Source organism: Argentina anserina, chromosome 5 (genome assembly GCF_933775445.1).
Source record: "Argentina anserina chromosome 5, drPotAnse1.1, whole genome shotgun sequence".
Lineage (NCBI taxonomy): Eukaryota > Viridiplantae > Streptophyta > Magnoliopsida > Rosales > Rosaceae > Argentina > Argentina anserina.
This window is the reverse complement of record NC_065876.1, coordinates 15814710-15838491: the sequence shown is the minus strand read 5'-3', so window position 1 is coordinate 15838491 and position 23782 is coordinate 15814710. Positions and strand designations below refer to the sequence as shown.

General features: G+C 36.6%; 3 protein-coding genes across 4 annotated transcripts; all 3 read right to left on the bottom strand.

Moving 5' to 3' along the window:
• Window positions 1–1110: 1110 nt before the first annotated feature.
• Window positions 1111–4519, bottom strand: LOC126793450 (probable inorganic phosphate transporter 1-9). The gene is made up of 2 exons (XM_050519982.1): window positions 3675–4519; window positions 1111–2039 (listed from the first exon to the last, which is right to left on the bottom strand). Exons 1-2 carry the CDS (start codon window positions 4385–4387, stop codon window positions 1193–1195), a joined length of 1560 nt encoding a protein of 519 aa, XP_050375939.1. The 5' UTR covers window positions 4388–4519; the 3' UTR covers window positions 1111–1192.
• Window positions 4520–5464: 945 nt separating this feature from the next.
• On the bottom strand, window positions 5465–7621 carry LOC126793451 (increased DNA methylation 3). 2 transcript variants are annotated; one of them, XM_050519983.1, is made up of 3 exons: window positions 7461–7621; window positions 6596–6807; window positions 5465–6442 (listed from the first exon to the last, which is right to left on the bottom strand). In XM_050519983.1, exons 2-3 carry the CDS (start codon window positions 6762–6764, stop codon window positions 6132–6134), a joined length of 480 nt encoding a protein of 159 aa, XP_050375940.1. In that variant the 5' UTR covers window positions 6765–6807; window positions 7461–7621; the 3' UTR covers window positions 5465–6131. The 2 variants fall into 2 exon arrangements, with proteins under 2 accessions (XP_050375940.1, XP_050375941.1); XM_050519984.1 differs by lacking the exon at window positions 7461–7621 and having other exon boundaries at window positions 6596–7097.
• A 4630-nt stretch (window positions 7622–12251) lies between these two features.
• On the bottom strand, window positions 12252–14781 carry LOC126794188 (uncharacterized). Its single transcript, XM_050520846.1, has 10 exons — window positions 14678–14781; window positions 14485–14550; window positions 14273–14392; window positions 14103–14170; window positions 13562–13670; window positions 13416–13484; window positions 13275–13332; window positions 12845–13080; window positions 12699–12750; window positions 12252–12563 (listed from the first exon to the last, which is right to left on the bottom strand). Exons 2-10 carry the CDS (start codon window positions 14485–14487, stop codon window positions 12496–12498), a joined length of 783 nt encoding a protein of 260 aa, XP_050376803.1. The 5' UTR covers window positions 14488–14550; window positions 14678–14781; the 3' UTR covers window positions 12252–12495.
• Window positions 14782–23782: the final 9001 nt, after the last annotated feature.

Below are 23782 nucleotides of genomic sequence, written 5' to 3'. Positions count from 1 at the left end.
TTTTTGCTAAAATGCATGCAGTTTTCTCTTTCTTACTCGCATTTACACATGCATGACTTGTAGAACTTTGGCAGGGTTGTTTTGCTATGTATGTGCCGGTCAGAACTAATAGAAAACCCTTCGATAATATTTCGTAAGCCTATTGTTCCCACATGAGGAAGGGATGAGGTTAAATTGGAACTTGGAAGTGCATTTGTTCGTTCTGGCTTTATAATTTTTCTTCCCTGCCAATTGTTATCTTTCAACAAATACTGTTTAATTAATCAGGTTGAATACCCCAAATTCTCAACAGTCAACACCCATTTATACCGGTGTTCAGTTGACGTGTTCTGCATGGTGTAACAGTGGCTTGTTATGTTGGGAAAGAGGTGTGCTTGAAGAGGGATTAGCTTGTAGGCTAGGTAATCGTAATTGAGATTAAGGTAAACGTACCCCGTTCAGCTGTTTTCTTAACATCTAATGCCTTCAAGACCCATGTCAAATGAGTAACGAAGGCAATGTTTCCCCAACGTTGAGTACCTTTTGCGTTTCTTCCGGTAGATGATGCAGATATTTTACTCACCCACCCGATCCCGTTTGTGCTCTAATAAATTTTAGAAGTTTTCAGGATTGAACTAGGATTCATTTTAGCTCGATCTACATTTCGTCCTTCCAAATCAGTTAGAGGAAAACTTGTTCTTCAAAAGAACTCATATAATGAAAAACTGGTCCTGAAAAATATAATTATGAATAACAGCACCTCGGTGTTAGGTGCGTTGCGACTTGCGAGCAATATTAAAGTATCTTTAGCTGGCCAATTATTCTTGCTAAGAAAGTAAGAATTCAAGCATTTCTCAGTAATTCATGAATTTCCGTTAGATTGATTTTGTTCAATTACTCACTACTAACCGTTGATCACATACAGGACTAGAGAAACAAGCCATGAACAAGCAGGATTTACTCCCATACCTAGCTAGTCAGCTAGATTGAGTTGAAGAAGAAATGAACAAGGTCCTAATTCCTAAATAAAACTTCACACGCAAAAACCTTCTCTATATCAAAGTCCCACTAATGTTAAGCCATGCCTTCTATGAGTTCTATCTACTATTTACAGGGAGAAAAAACGCAAAATCGAATAAATTTCTAATATATATTGAATACACATGGAAGAACTTATAAATGCGTCTCTAATCATGTAACAAGTATTTCCTAATCAAGCATGTTGTTCATTCCCATTCTCATTCTCATTCTCTTCTAGTGATCTTCCCCTAGTTTCAGGTGTGAAGAGATACGTTACCACCAATCCCAGAATACAAACTACACCTAAACCAATCAACGACCCCTTGATCCTCGTCCTTAGATGCTCGTCATTTTTACCATGTGCAGCCCATAGAAATCCAATCGTTCCTATCAGGGCGCCAACCTTTCCCGAAGCCCCGGAGATCCCATGACAAGTTGACCTAAACCTCGCCGGAAAAAGCTCAGCAGGCACTATAAAAGTAGTAGTATTTGGTCCAAAATTAGCAAAGAAGAAAGTGAGGCCATACAGGACCATGAATCCCTTATCTGTGTGTTTTGCCCAGTGAGTTTTATAGGGTATCCCAATCGAGAAATAAACAAGTGCCATAACAAAGAACCCCATCATTTGAATTTTTCGCCTTCCAATTCGATCAATGAAGTAGACAGTGAACCAATAACCTGGGATTGTGGAGCATATTGTAATGATTGCTTGCAACACAGCAACATGCAAAGCATCTTGATAGAGATTGACGTTGTATTTTGGGTGCTCGTCATCGATATATTTTCTATATATTTGGGACTGGAATAGGTTGCTGCTGTAGAAGACGATATCAACAAGAAACCAGTTGGCAGCACAAGAGAAGAGATCGCGGCCATGGAGACGTACAAATTCTCTGGAGATGAGGGGATATGATGAATTCTGCCCCATTGATTGTGGATCATCTGGTTCATCCTCTACAATTTGACTCAAGGAAACAGCCAGCACTTTCTCCATGTCCTTAGCTGCTTGCACCACATTTCGCTCTACCAATGCTGTATATCTGAAAGTGATTAAAATTTGGACACGTCCATTCAGCAATATCATTTCAGTTCAATTCTTCATGTGTGTGTGTGTGTTCATCAGTTCATCGCTAGAAATGAAACGAAATCTTATACTTCGGCACGCACAAGTTATAACAAAGATTCTTCGCTATGCACTGAAATTTGGGGCATGTTTTACCAAACAGATGAGCGAAGGGATTGTTCGAAATATCAACGAGCAAGACTGCAAGAGAAGGATCGGAATGTATGTGTATGAGAAGAATTCATGGCCTCTCTCTCTCTCTCTCTCTCTCTCTCTCTCTCTCTGTAGCATTATATGCTAGATATTTATCGGTCCATATTTCTTCATTGAAAAGAAAAGCATGATGAAGTTCTTCGATCATAAGGCAGATTATGATTCTTCCCCTAATTGCGTGTCTATCAGAAAATCCAGCCGCATGCACTGATTAACCTGAAATACTAGCATTTCTTACCGGGCCCACCCTGTTACAAAAAGACCTCAAGGCGAACAAAAATTGGAAATCCCTAGACAAATGCACGACAAAAAAAAATATAAAATATAATAAAAGAAATTATATTAAAATATAAAAATATCATTGAAATATAACGCGTCTTGCATTTTTAGATGCAAATGTACTAATCAAATCTGCATAATTAAGTTTTTTAACTATGTCTTTTTCTATAGATATCATAGCCAAACCACTTAATTTCTCTTGTGACATAGTAGACCAAAGGTAAGTTTTGATCAATTTCAACTTTAAGAAATTTCTTTCTGCAAAGGCAATTGTGATGGGTATTGTTAGCAGAATCCTATAAGCAATTGAAGCATGTGGATAGCCCCATACTTGAATTTTCTAATTCTCTTAGGAGCCATGATAATACTATATTTTCAAAAAACATTTGGACATCAATACAATATCAAATAGGTTGTTATCATAATTTGATTATTATTATTATTATTATTTATATTTCCTAACATAGCATATATAAATAATTATGATCAAAGAGTCAGCCACTTAGTCATGTATATGAAGTTTCAAATTATGATCAAACTAGAAAAAAAAATAGACAAATAGATTCAGAGATGAAATTGACATGGAAGAATGAAGATCATACATGTTTGGCTTTGTTATTAATTTTAATGACAAACTTCCCTCTGATTTACAAACTTCTTTCTCTCTGTCTCTTTCTCTCTAACTGAATAACTGACTAACTTTCTTCTTCTTCTTCTTCTCCTCCTTTTTGTTTCTTTCTCTCTTAACTTTCTCTAATTTGCTAATCCCCGTGCAAACCATCACTTATCTTTTTTCTTTTTAATTCACATATATATTAAAAATAATAGGAGGCACTTTAATTTAGAGGCCCAGGCAGGCTGCTTCGACTTGGCCAGGGCCGGCCCTGTTTCTTACGTACTCATCCTGATGATATTATGCCAAAACAAAACAAACAAACAAAAAAACTACAGATAGCTATATATAGCTACCTCGCACATATGCAGCCAAACAGTCCGAGACATACGTGCACATGTTTACGAACTATATACACAATTCAATCGAGATTTCGAGAATATATATATATATATATAAATGGAAGACTTAAAATTAGTTCAGCAAATTAGTCAAGTAATGAAATACCTGGCGGTTTCAGGCATCATCATCCTCCAGTAGTACGTCATGGCAGCCGGAATTGCACCGAGCATGAGTATCAACCTCCAAGCCATGTCAGCCACATCCGGCGTCGCTTCCTTCGGATCTGGACTTTCAACCAAGTTAAAGACGGCGCACACCACGATGGTCACTATGGAGCTCGCCAGAATCCCGAACCCTTGCATGGAGAAAACTGCTGCTATGAACGAACCACGTGTTCTCTTGTTTGCAAACTCCGACATGATAGTCGCCGAGAGAGGGTAGTCTCCGCCGATGCCTACACCGAGGAGGAAACGGAAGAAGCCGAGGCTGACTAGGACACAAGTTCTGGAGGTGCAGATGGAGAAGCCGCACCCTATGGAGCTCAGCACCATCACCATCAGTGAAAGCCCGTATACATGTCTCCTACCGACCAGGTCCCCTAGCCTGCCGAAGAGCAGCTGCCCGATGATGGTGCCAAGAAGAGGGAAGCCCACCATAGCCGAAACGACCAACGGCGGGATCGCAAAGTTGTTGTCGTTACTGTCGAAGTCTTTGGGGTGGTGGTCGTAGTATATGCGGCCTAGGAGTCTCATGATGAGAGAGATGCAGAAGAGGTCGTAGGCGTCGGTGAAGAGGCCCATGCCGGCTATGATGATGGCCTTGAAGTGGTACCATTGTGTCTTCGCCGTGTCAAGTGCTGAGAGCACCTTCAACGCCATAACTTGTCACTCGATTCACTTTTGCTTGCTCTAATTTGAAGGCTCGTACTTTTTGGTCTGAAAATGGTTCAACTTATATAACAAGGCATAGCTTATGCCTATTGATGGAGCGAATGGGCCAATATCGTGAATATTTAGATACAGATTATCGTGAATAGACTAATATCGTGAATATATATGAATTTGAGCCCTTGAGGAAGGCATCAAGTAGTTTCGCAGATTAGGACACTGATGTGATAGGAGGTTTAATCAGACTAGTATAGTATTAATACGAGTCAATGATTCTATGAATATACGGTATCATTTGATTCACATCACTCGATTATTCCTGATTTGCAAGACTTTTTCGTTTTCTGAAGAAAGAAAATATTATAATACAGTATTCGGATCACATAAACATCGAATTTTATATCTAATTCGGTTACGAATTCTATATATAATCTCCCATTATGTGAGTAATATATGTATCCATTAGTTTTAATTTCATGATTTAAGATACTATAGCAACAATGATAAAAATAACTTCAAGATTAAGTCAATCAATTTGGACGCAACCTCTATAATAAATCCCGTTAGCTAGCTAGTTTAACAGTTAAACATAATTAGCCAGAAATGAAAACATAATTTCAGGACGCATGTTTCTTCTAAACTTTGCTTTCTTACAGTATGGTTTTGTTGTTTTCTTATCGAAGGGAGTCACAAATGTTGATTAGTTATGGTGATAAGGTAATTTTGACTTGGAATTGAATTGGTTTAACATGTAACTTGTGTCGCTTACTTTGGAGTAGGATATATAGATTATTTATCTGAATCAGCTTTTGTTTTGCAAATTTGTAATAATGAAATTGTAATAAAAAGGCCCAATAAAAAGATGCCACCTGAAACGCGTAGTTATCTTCGGCCTGTCTCAAAGGAATTGTTGCGTCAAATGCAATCGACACAAGAACTGGAATTTACTTACTGCGAAAGAGCGAGGTAGGTACGTCAGGTTTCATAATCCAAGTCATATCTTTAGTTTATGGCCCTCAAATGTCTCTTTAGTTTCCTAAAAATATCACTAAATTTCTCCAACCCATGTTTAAAGACATATCATGATCACCATAAATTAATCAACATAACTGAGTTCGTCTTTCACCTTCAGAAACACAAATGACAAATTACAGTAGGAAGCAAGATACTTGTGCTCCCCAGTTTTGTTGAATTTTCCTCCAACTAGCGTTATGTAGCTCCCACTGGAAACAGTGGGGTGACTGACTTGAAGCAAAGTATGGTCAATCAACAAGAGGGGGCACTCTGTGTGACCCTTTGCATCGATGCTTTGTCCGAGTCTGAAGTTCACCGTGCCAAGAGCTTGACCTGGTTTATCATTTCATGAACTTTCAATTAAATCTTCAAAAGAATCCATAAGCAACTTGATCTTCATTGTCGATAAAAAAAACATCTGAAGCTGTTGAGAAAATGGGAAATCCTCTTCTAGTTAAAGGTGTGGAACACATTCTGTTCTGCTGAAATAAAAAGACAAGGCATACGTGTATTTTTATGCATTATGTAACCTCACAAACAAAGAAGTATGCCGTATTTGAAGTTTGGAAAAGTTCACTTAACAGAAACATCAGACGCTTAGCTGTGGATACTTGATAGGGGGGAGACCTTTTGCCATTAAAAGGGAACTTGAGGAATTTGCAAGACATTTTGGATTTCACTGCCACCACTTCATGCAGAACAATTCCCTTAAGAGGAAACATCAGACGGTTACTTGGGGATACTTTATAGGGGAAGACTCGTTGCCATCAAGAGGGAACTTGAGAGTTTCCTGAGATGTTTTTGATTTCATAACCACCACTTCAAGGATTCCATCTGGCCGAAAAACAGGAGAAAACAGCCGAGTATCAACAGGTCCAGGAAGATTAAAAGAGATGGTAAATGGCCCAGCTTTGCATAGTTGCTGGACTTTCATCTGGTAGACAGTTGATGAGTTTAAAACAAGTCCAGTCTCTGTCATGATTCCTTCGATATGAACCTTCCCATTACTTTCGATGATACATTTCACTTCACCTGTTAGACCAAGAATTCAATACATGGTTATTACTATCTTCAATCATTAGGATACGCATTTAAAAGAGCGTACCACACTGCGATAAAGAGTGCTTGTGCACCAAGAATGAGAAACGGGCATATCTGAACAAAATTACAGATAAAGAATCTCACTTTGTTTCCTCCGAAGACCAGGAACTGCAACTCGAAATAAGTAGGCAGCAACACTCACGCCAATGTCAACATGACCAATAGCTGGTCCAGCAGTACCTTCATTTGCTGTTCCAGTTACAACAACAGCTGGCTTTAGACATGGATGGTAAGCTGCATTTTGGTTGTCCATGCTATCAATTTCCTTCCTTGAGGTCTTGATCTCTCAAATGCACCTAGAAGTTTTATTTGGATAAGTAGTTAGGGATGCGCAAGATAAGAATGATCTTTATTAATCAAGAATAACTTAACTTCACATGTGAACCGCAATATAGCATGATGCTAAATCATCCTACTACTACTAAGGGCTGGATTCGGTAGTAAACCGATCCACTCTTGCCTCTACCGATGCCGAACCGAATCTTGTCGGTAGGGGAATTTTCAAAACTGTAGCCGACCAAACAATCAGTACTACCCAAGTTTCGGTCACCCAATTCTCGGTTCGGTCCGAAACCGAAACGATGCGATTCAAGGTATATACCTGCAGATCTAAAGAAAGAACTGCTGAAGAAGTTTGTAAAAATTAGGAAGAGCAATAAGAAAGTGAAATACAGAGGTCTTGTTCTTCCTTGATTGAAGTTCTTCAGTTCACATAAATACAAAGCATTCATTACAGACACAAACAAAAGGAAAATTCCATTCGAAATTGAAATCGGCAAATCACTTCTTGCAATCCCATTCTTCTTAGAATCACAGGGAAAAGTTTGTGAACAAAAATGGGCATTTTGCTGTTGGTTCCTTGATTGAAGCACACACAAAAACAAAAATATTTACAGCAGCCATTCCAGTTCATCCAACACAAGATCAGAAGAGAGTAAAAATAACTTGCCTGTAGCTCAATTCGGCTTCAAAATGGGCTACTCTTGAGGAACTAGGGTTTGGAAAGTTGGGTTATGGGGTGAGATTCAGTGAGAACTGAGATTTTGTGAATTTTTGGGGATGGAGGCGCTGAACAGAGTAAATCAAGGGAGGGATGGAGTTTTGCTTCTATTTATTTGTTATAATTCTACCTGACGCAAAGGAATCCAATAAATATAAAATTGTATAGTCCATCCATTTGTTTTTCGATTTTGAGGGTCTTACCGACCACTAAATTGGCTGAAATTTTACAGAGATGATCTACACAATATTATCTAGATACTAGATGGTAGAGGAAATTCGATCAAAAAGCGGTAAATAAATGGAAATTCGCACCAAAACCATTAGTGCGAACCTCCTTAGTTGAGAAAAATCATATATATATATATATATATAAGGAAAGAAAATTGCCCCAGTGTAAAACAAATTTACTTTTTTGCATAATTTACCATATACTCGCAAGTGAATTTCATGTTCTCCGATCTTGTGTATCTACTTCTTTCTAGCATCAGAAATTATAGCTGTTTGCTAAATCATTGATTCGATAATTGAATTTCTTGGTAGACTCATAGTGAAATTTTTTGTGTCTTTGTTTTTGTACAGCTCATCCGTCTCGACTTTAGCTTTCTCTTCATTGTGAAGTTGGGATTCCGTCATGTGCCTCAAATTTTCCTTCCATCTTATGTGATTGTAGAATGATCAGAGATGTTGTGCACAGATTAAAAACCTATTATAGGCGAAGATGAAAGTTTGAGAACAAATGGTTTTGGCAAAACCAAGGGTGAGTGTGTATGGTCGATTTTATCGAGGAAAAAAAAGGTCATCTGAAATCAAATCAATTCGGGCATGTATTTTTTTTAATGGGGTTGGTGCGGCTGTTCTTAAGCCTTCATTAATGAAATTGTCGAATATAATTGGGGTATGTGAATCGTATACCCTTGATTACAAAGACCTGAAATAATTTTATCAAATAAATACTCAAAAAAACACCAACTAGTAAGGAGAACTACTCTAATGACGTATTCATTTGCTTTAGAAAAGCAGTGCATAATGGAGACATCAGTATATATGTAACACATTTACATAACTTAATGTCTAATAAAACAAATCTCCAACTATGTTGCCGCTAGAAAATAATTCTGGCAACACTAGGTTTCACCCTACCATGTCACTAGGTAGCAACAATCATTTGACGAAGTAAGGAACTCGCCGCCTACCTAGAGCAGACAAGCACATTGAGTGCGCCTAACAGGACAAAGTCCACATCTTATTGAAAGCAATAAAACATTGACATCTAATAAAAGAAAATAACATAAAGCTATAAATTTAATTGCCCTAAATGGGCTTAATACCTTAATCCAGGCCCAACACAATATGGCCCAAGCCCAGACTAATATGAGAAGGGAGATATCTGCCAGCGGCCAAGACATAATCACCGTAAAACCACCCTGACAAAACCACCAAACCGCCACCACTCGCCGCCAAGCATGCACCAAACCATGGCACCCTGATCTCGCCGCCATATCGGATCTAGAGAAACTATGATCGGGTCTAGAAATCCGACCACATAAACCCATCCTCCTCAGGTCCCATCCTCCACACAATAAAACAAAATCCACAACAAATAATCCAAACTATTGGAAGGTGCATTTTCTTCCATTCTGACCCCTTCAAATAACTACATCCAATTAACCAATTTACACAACAATTATCATATATAATATAATATAGCAATGTGTACATGTATATTGTTATTACCATTAAATATACATATATAAGTAGAATATACTATACTATATCAATAACAAGATGCACAATTCAATTTCATTCTCAACATCAACCATAATCCATAATCACCAAAACATTTTAAAATCATTTGATAAAATACCAAGTTACTTACCCATGAACCGTATCAAGTTCATGTAATTTAAAACCAAAACATATGTTTAAAAGCTTAATGATACATGGACTATATTAACAACTCAAATTAAATTTGTAACAAGTGAGATTTACTCACTATGAAATCATGGCATCTTCCACACACAATACAAAAGGCCCTAGCCGCCGCAAACCACTCCATTGCAAGCATCACGTACCTGCAACTCAAAACGACTCGAGCCGAAGCCACTATTTTCACTAATGCATGCTCAAATCTCACTAATCGGGAAAACAATGCTCCAAACCTCAAACTAACCAAGAAAACTTCCACTCGATCAATAGAAGAAGAACCCATCTACACAACTTCACCAATTCAAAACTCCATCATCTACTACTCAAACTAAAACTAGCCGAAAAGTAGTCGGAGAAGCCGTTGCAAATCCAACACCACCCCAAGAAACTTAACTCCTCAACTCGAACATTAAGATCATCGAAACTGTGATTAGAAGGATGCAAGCTATTGAAAATGGGCAGCTCCAAGCTTGGTTCGGCGAAAAAGGTGATGCCCCGACGATGACAAATGCAGTAGTCTGTTCCGAGCTTCGCTGCTCCTCACACGGTGGTTGAAGGGTTTTGGGCCTAGGCTCAAAGGAAAGATGAAGTTGAGCTGGTTAGTTTAATAGGTTGCTCGAGTCGTGGCGTCTCCGGACGCCAGAGAACGAAGCCGGAGAAATTTCTACATTTTGGATGGGAAAATGAATAGTAACTCGTTTGTTCTCTCTCTTTTCTGATTTTTAGAGTTTTCTCTTTTCACTTATATTTATACCCTTCCAAAATCGGAAGTTAAACTTTGGTGGATTGTAACGTTTTCATACGATATCTTTTTTACGCATGTGGCATGTCTATGAACTCGTATCGATAAGCTCTACGACTTTCATAAAGAAAGTTTTATGAGAAAACCAACGAATAAAAATTCTCTTGACCTCTCACGATAACGTTTCTAAGTGATTGATCGCTCTAACACTTCTGGTTTCTTTCTTGTACTATAAAATTGGACCACCACCAAATTAATAATATCTGCAAAGTATTTATAACTCAATTATAAATTTCCAGGATATTAAAAAATTGACCATATTCTCCTGCCGACTCTAATCTGATAAGGTCAAGCCGATATGTTGCTCACCGCGCATTGGTGGCTCATCGCCATGCCCAACCACCGTCGTAATCTCTCCTTCTCCTAACACCAACCACCACCGGCATCTCCCAAATCAGGAAGCGATTTAGGAGCCCGACATCCAAGACCCACACAGGGACAACAAGACATATTCGACGACGGTTAAGGGCTCGTCGCCGACAGGGTTGGAGGCGCACACAGAGGACTCTCTACTTTAGGTTATAATATTCTTTCTTGATATATTATGTGTGTCACACCTCTATTATTTTTTATCCTATTGAAGAGGTAATTATTCCGAGCACAACAAAAAATATTATTTTTTCACCATTCAACAATGTTGGAAACATTTAATTATATACCAAAAACTAACACACCCTTTTATGTGATTATCACTTTTTTCTCACGGCAATGACAGCATTCATACCATTTTCTTTCACCTAAATGAAAGCTAAATATAAACTTACCAGTTATCTTAATCACAATAGAGCGGCCTCTTGAAGTTCATTCCGTGCTTGCCATTTGACTTCCAAGAAATTAGAATTAAGCAATTAAAACTAGGGGGCAAAATGGGAGATGGCAAAGGGTTCCAATGGAGAGCTTTCTCAGGTTTCAATGAATTTCGATTGCCAAGTAGTAATACAAATGGTTTGACGTGTAAAAAGGTTGGTCGTGTGTGGATGAGACCTATGATACTGATGTTGAAGGTGCACTCGCTTATAACAAACTGCAAAAGCCATTATGCTCGTTTGGCTAGGCATGACTTTGCCCTATATATGGAAACATCAATTTTGGATAAGACCGCAGAATCGGACGGTAATGCGTCTGAATGTGACGAACTGAAGATAGTGTGGGTGAAGACTGAAGAGCCAAAGCAGGAAGATGAAGAACTTGATAGACATGTTAATGAATGGCCTTGGGAAGCTAATAAAACTGTTAATGATGTAGAATTGGAAGAACTGGCTATCAACAATGTAAAGTAGTCTGTAGAGGGATGTCATTCAGAACCTAGCTATGTATGTGAAATATTGGAAACTGAGGACTCGCTTGTTACAAAATACAAATGATGTCAAAATCGGAGCAGATTGTCACTAGAAAGTACAAACAATGTAAGGAAAGTGACGATGTATCGATTTGGAAACCCAAGTATGTATACTGCAATTTGGAAACTCAGGATGACTAATGGTGATGCTGAAAGACTCGCTATGAACAACTTAAGTACTTAACGGACAAATTTCAAGCTGCGAGTTACGTTGGCAGCACCAATTATAGACATGATGGTCAGTTGGATAGTTATCTTCAGGTTAGGAAATTCGATGCAGCCTGATATTAAGGTCTTAATATGGTTGGACTTCCTGCGAGATATTAAGCTACAGTATTAATTACTTGGGTACTGAGCTTCTAAATTTATTTTACAACCCACAAAAAAAGATTACAATGATGTTACAATTGACATGGCGCTAATGAGCAAACCCAATTTGCTGTGATTTTTGGATCTGGGGTTTATTTGCATAGTGTACCAATGAATATGGCAACAATCTGATAGCTAATTTGGGTGAACATGAAAACACCGTGCAGCCTACTTGTGAATTTCAGGGAGATTGCAGAAACTAGGATAGAACTGAACTGTTTGCTAGAATCAAATCATTGGACCATAACACAATCAGTATTAAACAGTAGGACACAATTTTAAGAAAGAAATTAAAAAAACAGTACGACACAATTAGTTGGACTGATAAAGTAATAATAGTTTGAGGATACAATTCAATAATCCTACATTTGCAAAAATATGCATGAATCAAAAAATGTTTGAAAGCTAAAATTATACATCTACACATCCCATTACAGCCATATTTTTGATTCCCAAGGTTTGGGTAAGAGCTAATTTGCATGGCGAAGAATAGATGTGCGATGCAAAGATCAGAAGAGTACCCTCAAAGCTCGACAGTTCAACCTCTTAGACAAGCAGAACTGCATTTACGCATCCATCGTTCTCTGGATTATTTGTCACCTGAGCATATTTCCCTGCATCCAACAGCAAATATGAGTACATCTGGACAATTTAAAAATAAAAAATGACTCATTTAAAAAGGGGGGGTTGATATCAAAGTTTCTTGAAAATTAATCAGAATGCCAGGCACTTGGAGGCTTTGAACTCACCCCAAACAACTTTCCCATTAGGTGTGACTAGACCAAGTTCACTTACATTCACCTGAGATACATAAACAACAAACGGCTTTAGAGTTGAGACGTCATCATATGTAAATTATAAAATGCCATACATCCCACAAGAGTTGGTTAGGTACCTCAATGATGGTTCCCTTGGTCAAAACACCAAGAGAGGTATACATCTGACCATTAGGGTTTTTCTTCACCCCGATAATCTCGAGATTAAAAGTACATTTGAGTTCGGGGTGTGTCACATGAGCTTTAGTGAATCGCAATCCACTGGGCCGAATAAATCGCTCATACTTGGGAGGTTTCCTCGTAAAACCAGGTCCTACAAATGTGGCTTTAGTGATCATCCGCTTCCATTGCTTAGCTGCACAGAAGAACCAAAATATAAGCTACCAAGAAATAGAGCAGCAAATTACATGAACATACTTGTGTAAAAGCTTTTACAAGCATACGATGAAAATATGTGAATGGAAAACAATTTTATCTGGTTATGGTGGAAAATACTAAATCATAAGCCTAAATAATGATTGAATATATAAAGAAAAGTCAACTTCTTACTCTTGCGCTTGCCCGTTCTAAGCACTTTAAACATCTCATCTTCAGCTACAGGCCTCACCTGGAAAAGATATGAATCAGTCAGAAACCCACTTATTCACACATTTACAAGTACATAGAGTCAGAAAGTTCCACTTTTGTTACCTTAGGCAGAGGGACTTCCCATTTCCCAGCTTTCTCTTTCCGTTTTTGCTTGATGGAATTGCTAAGAGTCTATTTACAGCATAAAGTCAGATACCTTCCATGAAAAGCTATCTTAATCATTATATTTGATGGTTGTTCAACCATACCTTTGCTCTTGTTGTATTGTCACGATCCAACAAATATGCTGGAACAGCTCCTTCATGAACATCATCATCGACTTTGTGCCTAGTCGATGACTCCTCATGCATAGCCAATCTATAAACATTCACCAAACAAAATTTAATTGTGAAATACAGGTCACTATAATCACAAGTTTAAGAAACAGTAAACAGTAAAAAGTATACACATCCTGCAGTTTAAGCTATACAATGACAAATATGTTCGTGACTGCGTATTAAGTACTATCAAGCAACAAAATAATAATTGTCAAGTACGCATTGCTACATGAATATAAATACATAATGTTTTTAATTCAAGAACAACACATTAATAGTTGAGGGTGGAGAATGAATCTTAGTAATAACTACAAAACAAAAATCTCAAACTGACACATGCAGAACATATGTACATAATAGCAATCTTCCCAGTTTAGGGCAAATATTTAATAGCACAATCCAAAGAGCAGAACTAGAAGAATAAACAGAAAGGCTCAGTAAATTAGACTGAAACCCAGGATACAGAACTCACGTTTTCTTCATCAGAGCCTTTTCTGCATAGCGTTTCTTGGCAAATTGCTTGCCCTTAATACCCAGAGCCTGTTCAAGTCCAATACAGTAAGAAACATAACAAGAACAATTTTTTTGTTCTACTCTAATTATCAATAATCAAAAGTGTAGTAGAAAATAAATAGAGCTCACCGTTTGTGCAGTTTTAGAGCGCTTGTGGACCTCACGAGCCTCCTTCTTGCGCTTGCGCTCAAAGTGGTCAGGTCTGTACCCATATCGCTTCCTGTGAAGATCGATATAATCTCCCTGCGGCTGAATTCCACAAATAACAAACAATATATAATCTCATCCTGACATTAAAGATAATATATAAACAGAGACAATGCAATAAAAAGAAAGCCAACCATGGTTACAGATATTTGCTGCTCTCAATTTGTTCTTATGATTCACCAGCAAACCTACCCAAGAATCTACAAAACATATAACACAAATAAATTTAGAAACTTGGAAAACAATTGCATAACATATTTACTTGACAGCAAAACGAAAAACAAGTAAGGCCGGATTCGGTAGTAAACCGATCCACTTTTGCGCTACCGATGCCGAACCGTCTCTTGTCGGTAGGGGAATTTTCAAAGCGTAGCCGACCAAACAATCAGTACTACCCAAGTTTGTATTCTCGGTTTGGTTTCGGTCGGAAACCGAAACGATGCGATTCAAGGTCTGAAGAAGAAGTGCTGAAGAAATTGAAAAAATTAGGAAGAGAAATAAGAAAGTGAAATACAGAGGTCTTGTTCTTCCTAGATTGAAGTTCTTCAGTTCACATAAATATAAAAGCATTCATTACAGACACAAACAAAAGGAAAATTCGGCAAATCACTTGTTGCAATCCCATTCTTCTTAGAATCACAGGGAAAAGTTTGTGAACAAAATGGGCATTTTGCTGTTGGTTCCTTGATTGAAACACACACAAAAACAAAAACAAAAACAAAAATATTTACAGCCATTCCAAGTTCATCCAACACAAGATCAGAAGAGAGTAAAAAGAACTTGCCTGTAGCTCAATTCAATTCGGCTTCAAAATGGGGTACTCTTGAGGAACTAGGGTTTGGAAAATTGGGTTATTGGGTGAGATGAGTGAGATCCGAGATTTTGTGAATTTTTGGGGATGGAGGCGGAGTGAATGAAGGGAGGGAAAACATTAACCCTAGCAGTGGGTGGGGTTTTGCTTCTATTTTTTGTTATAATTCTACCTGACGCAAAAGAATAAATATGAAGTTTGTACACAGTTGTGTTATCATTTGGCACGCAGATCTGAAAAGTCGTTGATATCCGCAATTCCGACCGGCTTTTACCTAATTCGGCCCACGAGAAATCTCGTCAAAACCTACTTCCGTGGGTAGAGGGTCGGGCTTAAATTATATATGTGAAACCCAGCCTCTCCCGTCTGGTAGACTCGCCCCGTAAAAACTCATCAAATAATAAAATATTATACATAAATATTTTATTAAAATTACAATAAAACTATCGTATTATGAAGCAACTATGTGAATGAAACTTCTCGGGATCGATCGACACTAGTCGACATGATCAGTATATATATTTAGTAACCGTGTAAAAATTGCATCCAATTCACCTCGTTTAACCGTCAGAATTTCTCGTAAACCGAAAACAACACTAATGTGTCATAAGGGAAGACCCATTACCGAAATACGTAGATCTGAAAAGTCGCTGATATCCGCAATTCCGACCGGTTTTTACCTAATCCGGCCCACGAGAAATCTCGTCAAAACCTACTTCCGTGGGTAGAGGGTCGGGCTTAAATTATATATGTGAAACCCGGCCTGTCCCGTCTGGTAGACTCGCCCCGTAAAAACTCATCAAATAATAAAATATTATACATAAATATTTTATTAAAATTAGAATAAAACTATCGTATTATGAAGCAACTATGTGAATGAAACTTCTCGGGATCGATCGACACTAGTCGACATGATCGGTATATATATTTAGTAACCGTGTAAAAATTTCATCCAATTCACCTCGTTTAACCGTCAGAATTTCTCGTAAACCGAAAACAACACTAATGTGTCATAAGGGAAGACCCATTACCGAAATACGTAGATCTGAAAAGTCGCTGATATCCGCAATTCCGACCGGTTTTTACCTAATCCGGCCCACGAGAAATCTCGTCAAAACCTACTTCCGTGGGTAGAGGGTCGGGCTTAAATTATATATGTGAAACCCGGCCTGTCCCGTCTGGTAGACTCGCCCCGTAAAAACTCATCAAATAATAAAATATTATACATAAATATTTTATTAAAATTAGAATAAAACTATCGTATTATGAAGCAACTATGTGAATGAAACTTCTCGGGATCGATCGACACTAGTCGACATGATCGGTATATATATTTAGTAACCGTGTAAAAATTTCATCCAATTCACCTCGTTTAACCGTCAGAATTTCTCGTAAACCGAAAACAACACTAATGTGTCATAAGGGAAGACCCATTACCGAAATGCGAACACCGAAAGTCGTTTGCATATCTGAAATCACCTAATTTTTATCACCGATTGTGTGTGGTCGTACCAAAGAAACCCATTTGGCAAAGCACCGGTCAGTGAGGATTTTAATATGCCAAAACGCCTTTTTTTTGTAGACCGTAGGTACGGACGGTCAAACAATATCTAAAACTGACTAAATTTTTACGAATTCCCTAAATATATATACTTATCACATCTGCTGGTGTCGATCGACCATATTTCGAACTCGAGTTATTGATCGCCGAAGTGTCCACTAATGTATCATAACCTTTATATTAAGTCTATAATAAAACTATTGCATTATGAAGCGACTATATGAAGGAAACTTCTCGGGATCGATCGGCACCATCCGATGTGATCAGTATATATATTTAGTGACCTTGTAAAAATGCCATCCAATTCAGACTTTGTTTGACCGTCAGGATTTTCGGTAAATCGAAAACACCACTAATATGCCCTAAAGATGACCTATTACAAATATGTGAATGTCGAAAGCTGTTTGTATATCTGAAATCACCTAGTTTTTGTTACCTATTCTGCGCGGTCAAACTGAAGAAATCTATTTGGCAAAGCTCCAGTCAATCGGGTTTCAATATGTCAAAACGCTTATTTTTTAGTTAACCGTTGGTACGAACGGTCAAACCATGTCCAAAACGGACAAAATGTTTACAAGTTCCCTAAATATATATATACCGATCACATATACTGGTGTCGATCGACCATATTTCGAACTAGAGTTGTCGATCGCCGAAGTGTCATCTAATGTATTACAACTTTTATATTAGGTTTATGATAAAACTATCACATATTACACGACTATATGAATGAAACTTCTTGGAATCGATCAACACCATTTGATGTGATCAGTATATATATTTAGTGATCATTTTAAAATTTCATCCAATTCGAACCTCGTTTAACCGTCAGAATTTTCAGTAAGTCGAAAACACCACTAATATGTCCTAAGGGAGGACGACCTATTACAAATATGCGAACCCCAAAAGCCGTTTGCATATTTGAAATCACCTAATTTTTGTCACCTATCGTGCGCGGTCGCACTTAAGAAATCTATTTGGCAAAGCTCCGGTTAATGGGGTTTCAATATGTCAAAACGTCTATTTTTTAGTTGACCGTTGATACGAACGGTCAAACCATGTCCAAAATGGGCGAAATGTTTACGAGTCCCCTAAATATATATATACCGATCACATCTACTGGTGTCGATCGATCATATTTCGAACTAGAGTTGTCGATCGCCGAAGTGTCATCTAATGTATTATAACTTTTATATTAGGTTTATAATAAAACTATCGCATTATGAAACGACTATATGAATGAAACTTCTCGGAATCGATCAACACCATTTGATGTGATCAGTATATATATTTAGTGATTATTTTAAAATTTCATCTAATTCGGACCTCGTTTAACCGTCCGAATTTTCAGTAAGTCGAAAACACCACTAATATGTCATAAGGTATGATCTATTACAAATATGCGAACCCCGAAAGCTAATTGCATATCTGAAATCACCTAATTTTTGTCACCTATCGTGCGCGGTCACACTTAAGAAATCTATTTGGCAAAGCCCCGGTCAATGGGGTTTCAATATGTCAAAATGCCTCTTTTTTAGTTGACCGTTGGTACGAACGGTCAAAGCCAAATATACCGATCACATCTGCTGGTGTCGATCGACCATATTTCGAACTAGAGTTGTCGATCGCCGAAGTGTCCACTAATGTATCATAACCTTTTATATTAGGTTTATAATAAAACTATCACATTATGAAGTAACTATATGAATGAAACTTCTCAGAATCGATCTACACCAGCCGATGTGATCGGTATATAAATTTAGTGACCCTGTAAAAATTTCATCCAATTCGGATTTCGTTTGATCGTCGGAATTTCCGGTAAATCGAAAACACCACTAATATGTCATAAGGGAGGACCTATTACAAATATGCAAACGCCGAAAGCCGTTTGCATATCTAAAATCACCTAGTTTTTGTTACCTATAGTGCGCGGACGCACTGAAGAAATATTTTTGCCAAAACCTCGGTCAATTGGGTTTTATTATGTGAAAACGCATTTTTTTGTTAACCGTAGGTACAGACGGTCAAATCATGTTCAAAACTGATGAAATTTTTACAGGGTCCCTATTGGTGTCGATCGACAATATTTTGAAATTAGAATTTATTTGTGACTTTTTTTTAGGATGTTTTCTAATAATTCTTTTATTGTTTCAAACTCTTAAATTAGAGTATTATTATTTTTTCTAATACAAGCCCGTAAGACCTGACTTAGTCCGGCCCGCCTTAGGTGGGCGGGCTTGGATATTCGGAATTGTGAAAATATCTGGTCCGCCACTTATTTAAATTTACTAAGTCCCGGCCCATGCCCACCACTAGTACGACTGTCTTTTTTCCCGAGTGAAATTTCTTTTCTTTTTTTAATAAAGAACTAGTATGACTGTTTTTAAACCTTCATCAATGAAACTGTCGAATAGAAGATGAGACATGCAGCTTGAACCCTGATTACAAATACCTAAAATAATATCAGAAATCTCTATAAATAAGTACTGAAGAAAGTACTAGCTAACAAAAAGTACTACAACTCTATTTGCTTTGTCACAACGGTGACATAATGGAAAAATCACCAAAAAAAGATTCACATCCTAATATCGAACAAAACAGTACTATGATGTCGCCGGAGAAATCCAACATCAATTAGTTTCATCCTGTCACTAGGAGGTTGTAACAATTTGAGAAAGCAAATGACCCGCCGCCTACTTAGAACAGATAAGGCACACAAGGTGCATAAACCGGCACGAGACACTTTTTGCCCTACCATAACATGAGAGGGTATTATTGCTGGCATAGAGCCAGTTATAAAAATAAATTAAAATGCAATAAAACATAAATAGCAAAACTATAGAATAGTATTGGACATGGGCCAAAACCCAAGCCAAATTATTATCCAGCCCACACTAGATTGGGCCTATAGTTTCATCCGAGTGAAATTTCTTGTGTTTCTGTTTTTGTACGGCTCATCCATCGCGACATTGGCTTTCTCATCATTGTGATGTTGGGATCGGTCATATGCCTCAAAATTTCCCTCCATCTTATGTGATTGTTACATATTATAGAATAATCGAAGATGACCGAGGGTGAGTGTGTATGGCCGATTTTATGAAGAAAAAAAGCATCTGAAATCAAATATGGGCATCTAAAATCAAATCAATTCGCCCCTGTATTTTGTAATATTATATGTGTTACACCTCTTTTATAAGAGGTAATTATTTTGAGCACAACAAAAAAAAGGGTATAATGTCAATTTGCACCCCGAACTTGTATTTTAATTAGTCAATTTACCTCCTAAATTTGGTCAAAATTGCCGATTTGCACTACAACCGTTAAATTTAATGTTTTTCATCCAATTTTAAGTCACATGTCATGCTTTTGATGGGCAGTATTGTCATTATATATTTATTCATATTTAATAATGAACTAAATTAATAAAATTACTTAAGAGGAACACTTACTACTATGTTTTTTAATTTATTTTTGAAACATGTTATTGATTTATATATATATATATATATTATTTTACGTGATATAATATATTAAAAGATATTATAAAAATATAAATAAATACATAGAAAATTAAAAATAAATGTGTACATATAAAAATATATATATACACAACACATTATATTTGAATGAGTGGGTATGTTGAATATATAATTCGAAGTAGGATTAAGTATGTAGAAAAAAGATGTAAATAAATAATTTGATTAAAAATAATAATCATCATTTTAAAGAATATTTTTATTTATTTTTAAGAAAAATATAAATAGAAAATGACAACATTACCCTTTATGTGTATGACATGTGATGCAAAATTGGATATAAATAGTTAAATTTAACGGATGTGATGCAAATCAGCAATATTTACCAAGTTTATGAGGTAAATTGACTCAAATGCAAGTTCGATGGGTTAATTGTCAATTTCAGCCAAATTTGGGGTGCATTTTGGTAATTTTGCCACAAAAAATGATATTTTTAAACCATTCCACAATGTTGCAAACATTTAATTACATACCAAAAACTAACACACCCTTTTTTGCTGCTCTCAAATTGTTCTTATGATTCACAAGCAAGCCTCAGCAAGATTCTACAAAACCTATGATATAAATTTATTTAGAGACTTGGGAAACAATTGCATAACATACGACAACAAAACGAAAGAACACATAAACATCAACTTGAATGTTCTTCCCAAACCAATGAACCAAAACATCCTAGATATGCAACCATGTAACTTCACAGGCCCCAATTTTATTTTATGTTGGTATGAATATAAAAAATGCATACATCATGATTCAAGCAAATACCCAACATTCTTTCTGAGTTATCAACCCAAAATTCCCAACGGAATACTTACACAACTGTTTCGTAGAGTTCACATAAACAACACACAAGTGTCAAGGACAAGCAAAGTATATGTATGAGTAGAAAACACGACATAATTGAAGAGATATAAGGACAGAACCAACATAAGCAACATAATGACAAGAATACCTCTATGGAGAAATTCGGGGAGTTCCTGATGGAAGGGGACAAGTTTAGAGAGAGAGAGGCAGAGGCGGTGTTATGACCCCACACAAGCAGGGGTTTTTGAATCCAGAGCCTATAAAGTATAAACCACTTTCCATCCAAAACGATGCGTTTCATTTTTTTTAAAATTTTTTTTCGCCTCCCTTTTTGCCTTTGGACCCTTTGGGTGATTTCATTCGAAGCTCCAAATTTACCGTGGGTGTGGCTATTACCAATACCTCCGAGCACTTTGTTCTGATAGTATCACTTTGTATGACGTTCTTAACATGTTTTTACATGTATTTGTACTTTGTTTAACTCTTATTGTTGTGATATTGAGTCATTGAGTCGAATTAGGAGTCTTTGGTGACATTGGTTGCATATTGGTGCTAAAACAAGTTGAAAACGCAGAAATTGTCGAGAATCATATTTAGAGAATGATTCCTTGTGGAATTAGGAAACCTAGTTAAATTATGAGTCTTCATTATTCGGCATTTCTGTAACATTTGTGATAAGTTGAGAATCCTATTTGCATTAGAAGTCCCTTTTTGGACTAGGAAACGTACTAATTGGGAAATGCCTACTTGAACTAAAACTCTTATTCCGTAACTTTTCTAATTGAACTTTTTTGTTCTAGAAACTTAAGTTCTCTAGCAAGTTCCCTGTTATTAAATGAAAACTTTCATAATCTATTTGAGCTTATTTATTACATGTATGTCTTTTTAAGACAATATTTGTCTAGATTAGGATAAGTTTATTTTGTTGCTTATCTTGTCTTTATTCTTTTCTTTTCTCATTTTCAGAATTAATGAAGAGATAATCCAACAGAGAAATAAGGAGTTTGTTGAGAGATAATGCAGCCCAAATGGAGAGGATAATATGGAGGATTGAATTACCATAAAATAAATGAGACGATAAAAGAGGAAATTCGTGCAAAACAAATTAGAATTAAAGGAGGAAGAAGTTATGCAATTAAAGTCTAATCCTTATCAGAATCAGAAATCTGTCAGTGCACATCATCCATCTTTGACAGACTCACCTGGACATCTCACGATGAGTCAGATAACGTGTGATATATGGATGAAAAGATACTGAAGTCTATTTTCCAATGTAATTGAAATCACCTCAATAGCTAATTTCTAGCGAGAGTTATGATGAAAACAAGGCACGAAGGTCAACCTCCCTAGGGTTTTTCCTCTATATATAGGCTTGTTTATGGACAAAAAAAAAGATCTTTTCTCTCTTGCAAAAACTCTCCCAAAACTCTGCTGAAATACTACCACAGACTCCCCACAAAAATCAGCAAGTCTACTATTCTTCCATCACCATTTTACCACCACCATCATCACTGAGCTTCATATCTTGCAGCCGTACATCTAAGGTTGCTACAATGTGTAATTCTCACGATTTGTCTTCATGACTTTGTTTATTTTTGTTATTTTACAATTCGTTGTCTATGAAGATTGTAGTTTGTTATCTATGTTGAAACAATGGTTTTGTATTTTTCTCAAAAATTTCATATTATATTTTTGATATATTTTTGAGACTATGTTGCCCTTTGTTATTATAATTATTAAGTTTGTCTTTCTATTCGTGCATTCTACATATTATTTACATGCTCTTAGATAATTTTCAGATTCGTGCGCACGAATTTAGTGCTTGAATGCAGTCCCTAAGATTGTGTTTGAGTGCTATTTTCATCAACCATATTGATACAAATCGAATTATGCCCTAAGTAGATTCACTGTGTATTAATTAAAGATGGAAAAATCTGGAAATTTACATATATTTCATGGTGAGTGACGCCACTGTGTTAACATGTCTCCGACAAAAAAATGGTGCTTTAATGTGATCGTGTTTGATTTCTACTCTAAGTATTTTTAAACTTGATTACATGCAATTTAGGAGAGGCAACCTAAATGACATTAGAAATCTTGCATGATTAGATGATTTTCCCAAGGCTCTAATTGTATCGTTGTCTATAAGTATGTGATCAAGTATGTTAGAATGCATGTTAGAACCAAACTTGTAATTATGTGGTGCATTGGTAAATTTGGTTTTGTTTGGTAAAAGAGAAGATGATATTGTACATATTAATTTAGGTTTCATTTTACGTAATAGTTAGATAAATATTCTTTAAATTCTCATTTTATTTGTTAACACTAAAAGTTTAGAGTTCTCTTCAATTTCCCAGACTGAACGATCATTGCTTATTCTATATTAATGATGACATTTTACAGAATTTATTGTGAGACGTTCAAGTGTCGCATCATGTTCACTCTAATAATAGCCCAATATCTCTTAATTCACTACAACAAAACTACTACTTTTCATAGTAGTGGATAATAGTATTTATTTACTAAGTGCTATTAAAAGTTTGTCTTTATTATTTGATGGTGTTTGAAAAATTATAAACGATGTCAAAAGAGTGAGCGGAATTTCGCACGGGCATTGAAAAATTAAGCGGGATTTTTTTCAATATATAAGTGGCGCTAGAAAGGGTTATTTCTCTCCCTCAGCAAATACAAAAGAAAAGGGACAAAAAATTTATCTCACT

Excerpts from the sequence above, each read along its gene's own strand:
- LOC126793450 (XM_050519982.1), bottom strand. The coding sequence starts at position 4,387 with ATGGCGTTGAAGGTGCTCTCAGCACTTGACACGGCGAAGACACAATGG. Across the intron at positions 2,040-3,674 it reads ATGATGCCTGAAACCGCCAG|ATATACAGCATTGGTAGAGC; the intron begins GTATTTCATTAC and ends AATCACTTTCAG.
- LOC126793451 (XM_050519983.1), bottom strand. The coding sequence starts at position 6,764 with ATGGACAACCAAAATGCAGCTTACCATCCATGTCTAAAGCCAGCTGTT. Across the intron at positions 6,443-6,595 it reads TGGTCTTCGGAGGAAACAAA|GTGAAGTGAAATGTATCATC; the intron begins GTGAGATTCTTT and ends TTGGTCTAACAG.
- LOC126794188 (XM_050520846.1), bottom strand. Across the intron at positions 14,171-14,272 it reads GCTCTAAAACTGCACAAACG|GCTCTGGGTATTAAGGGCAA; the intron begins GTGAGCTCTATT and ends GGACTTGAACAG. Across the intron at positions 13,485-13,561 it reads ACAATACAACAAGAGCAAAG|ACTCTTAGCAATTCCATCAA; the intron begins GTATGGTTGAAC and ends TGCTGTAAATAG.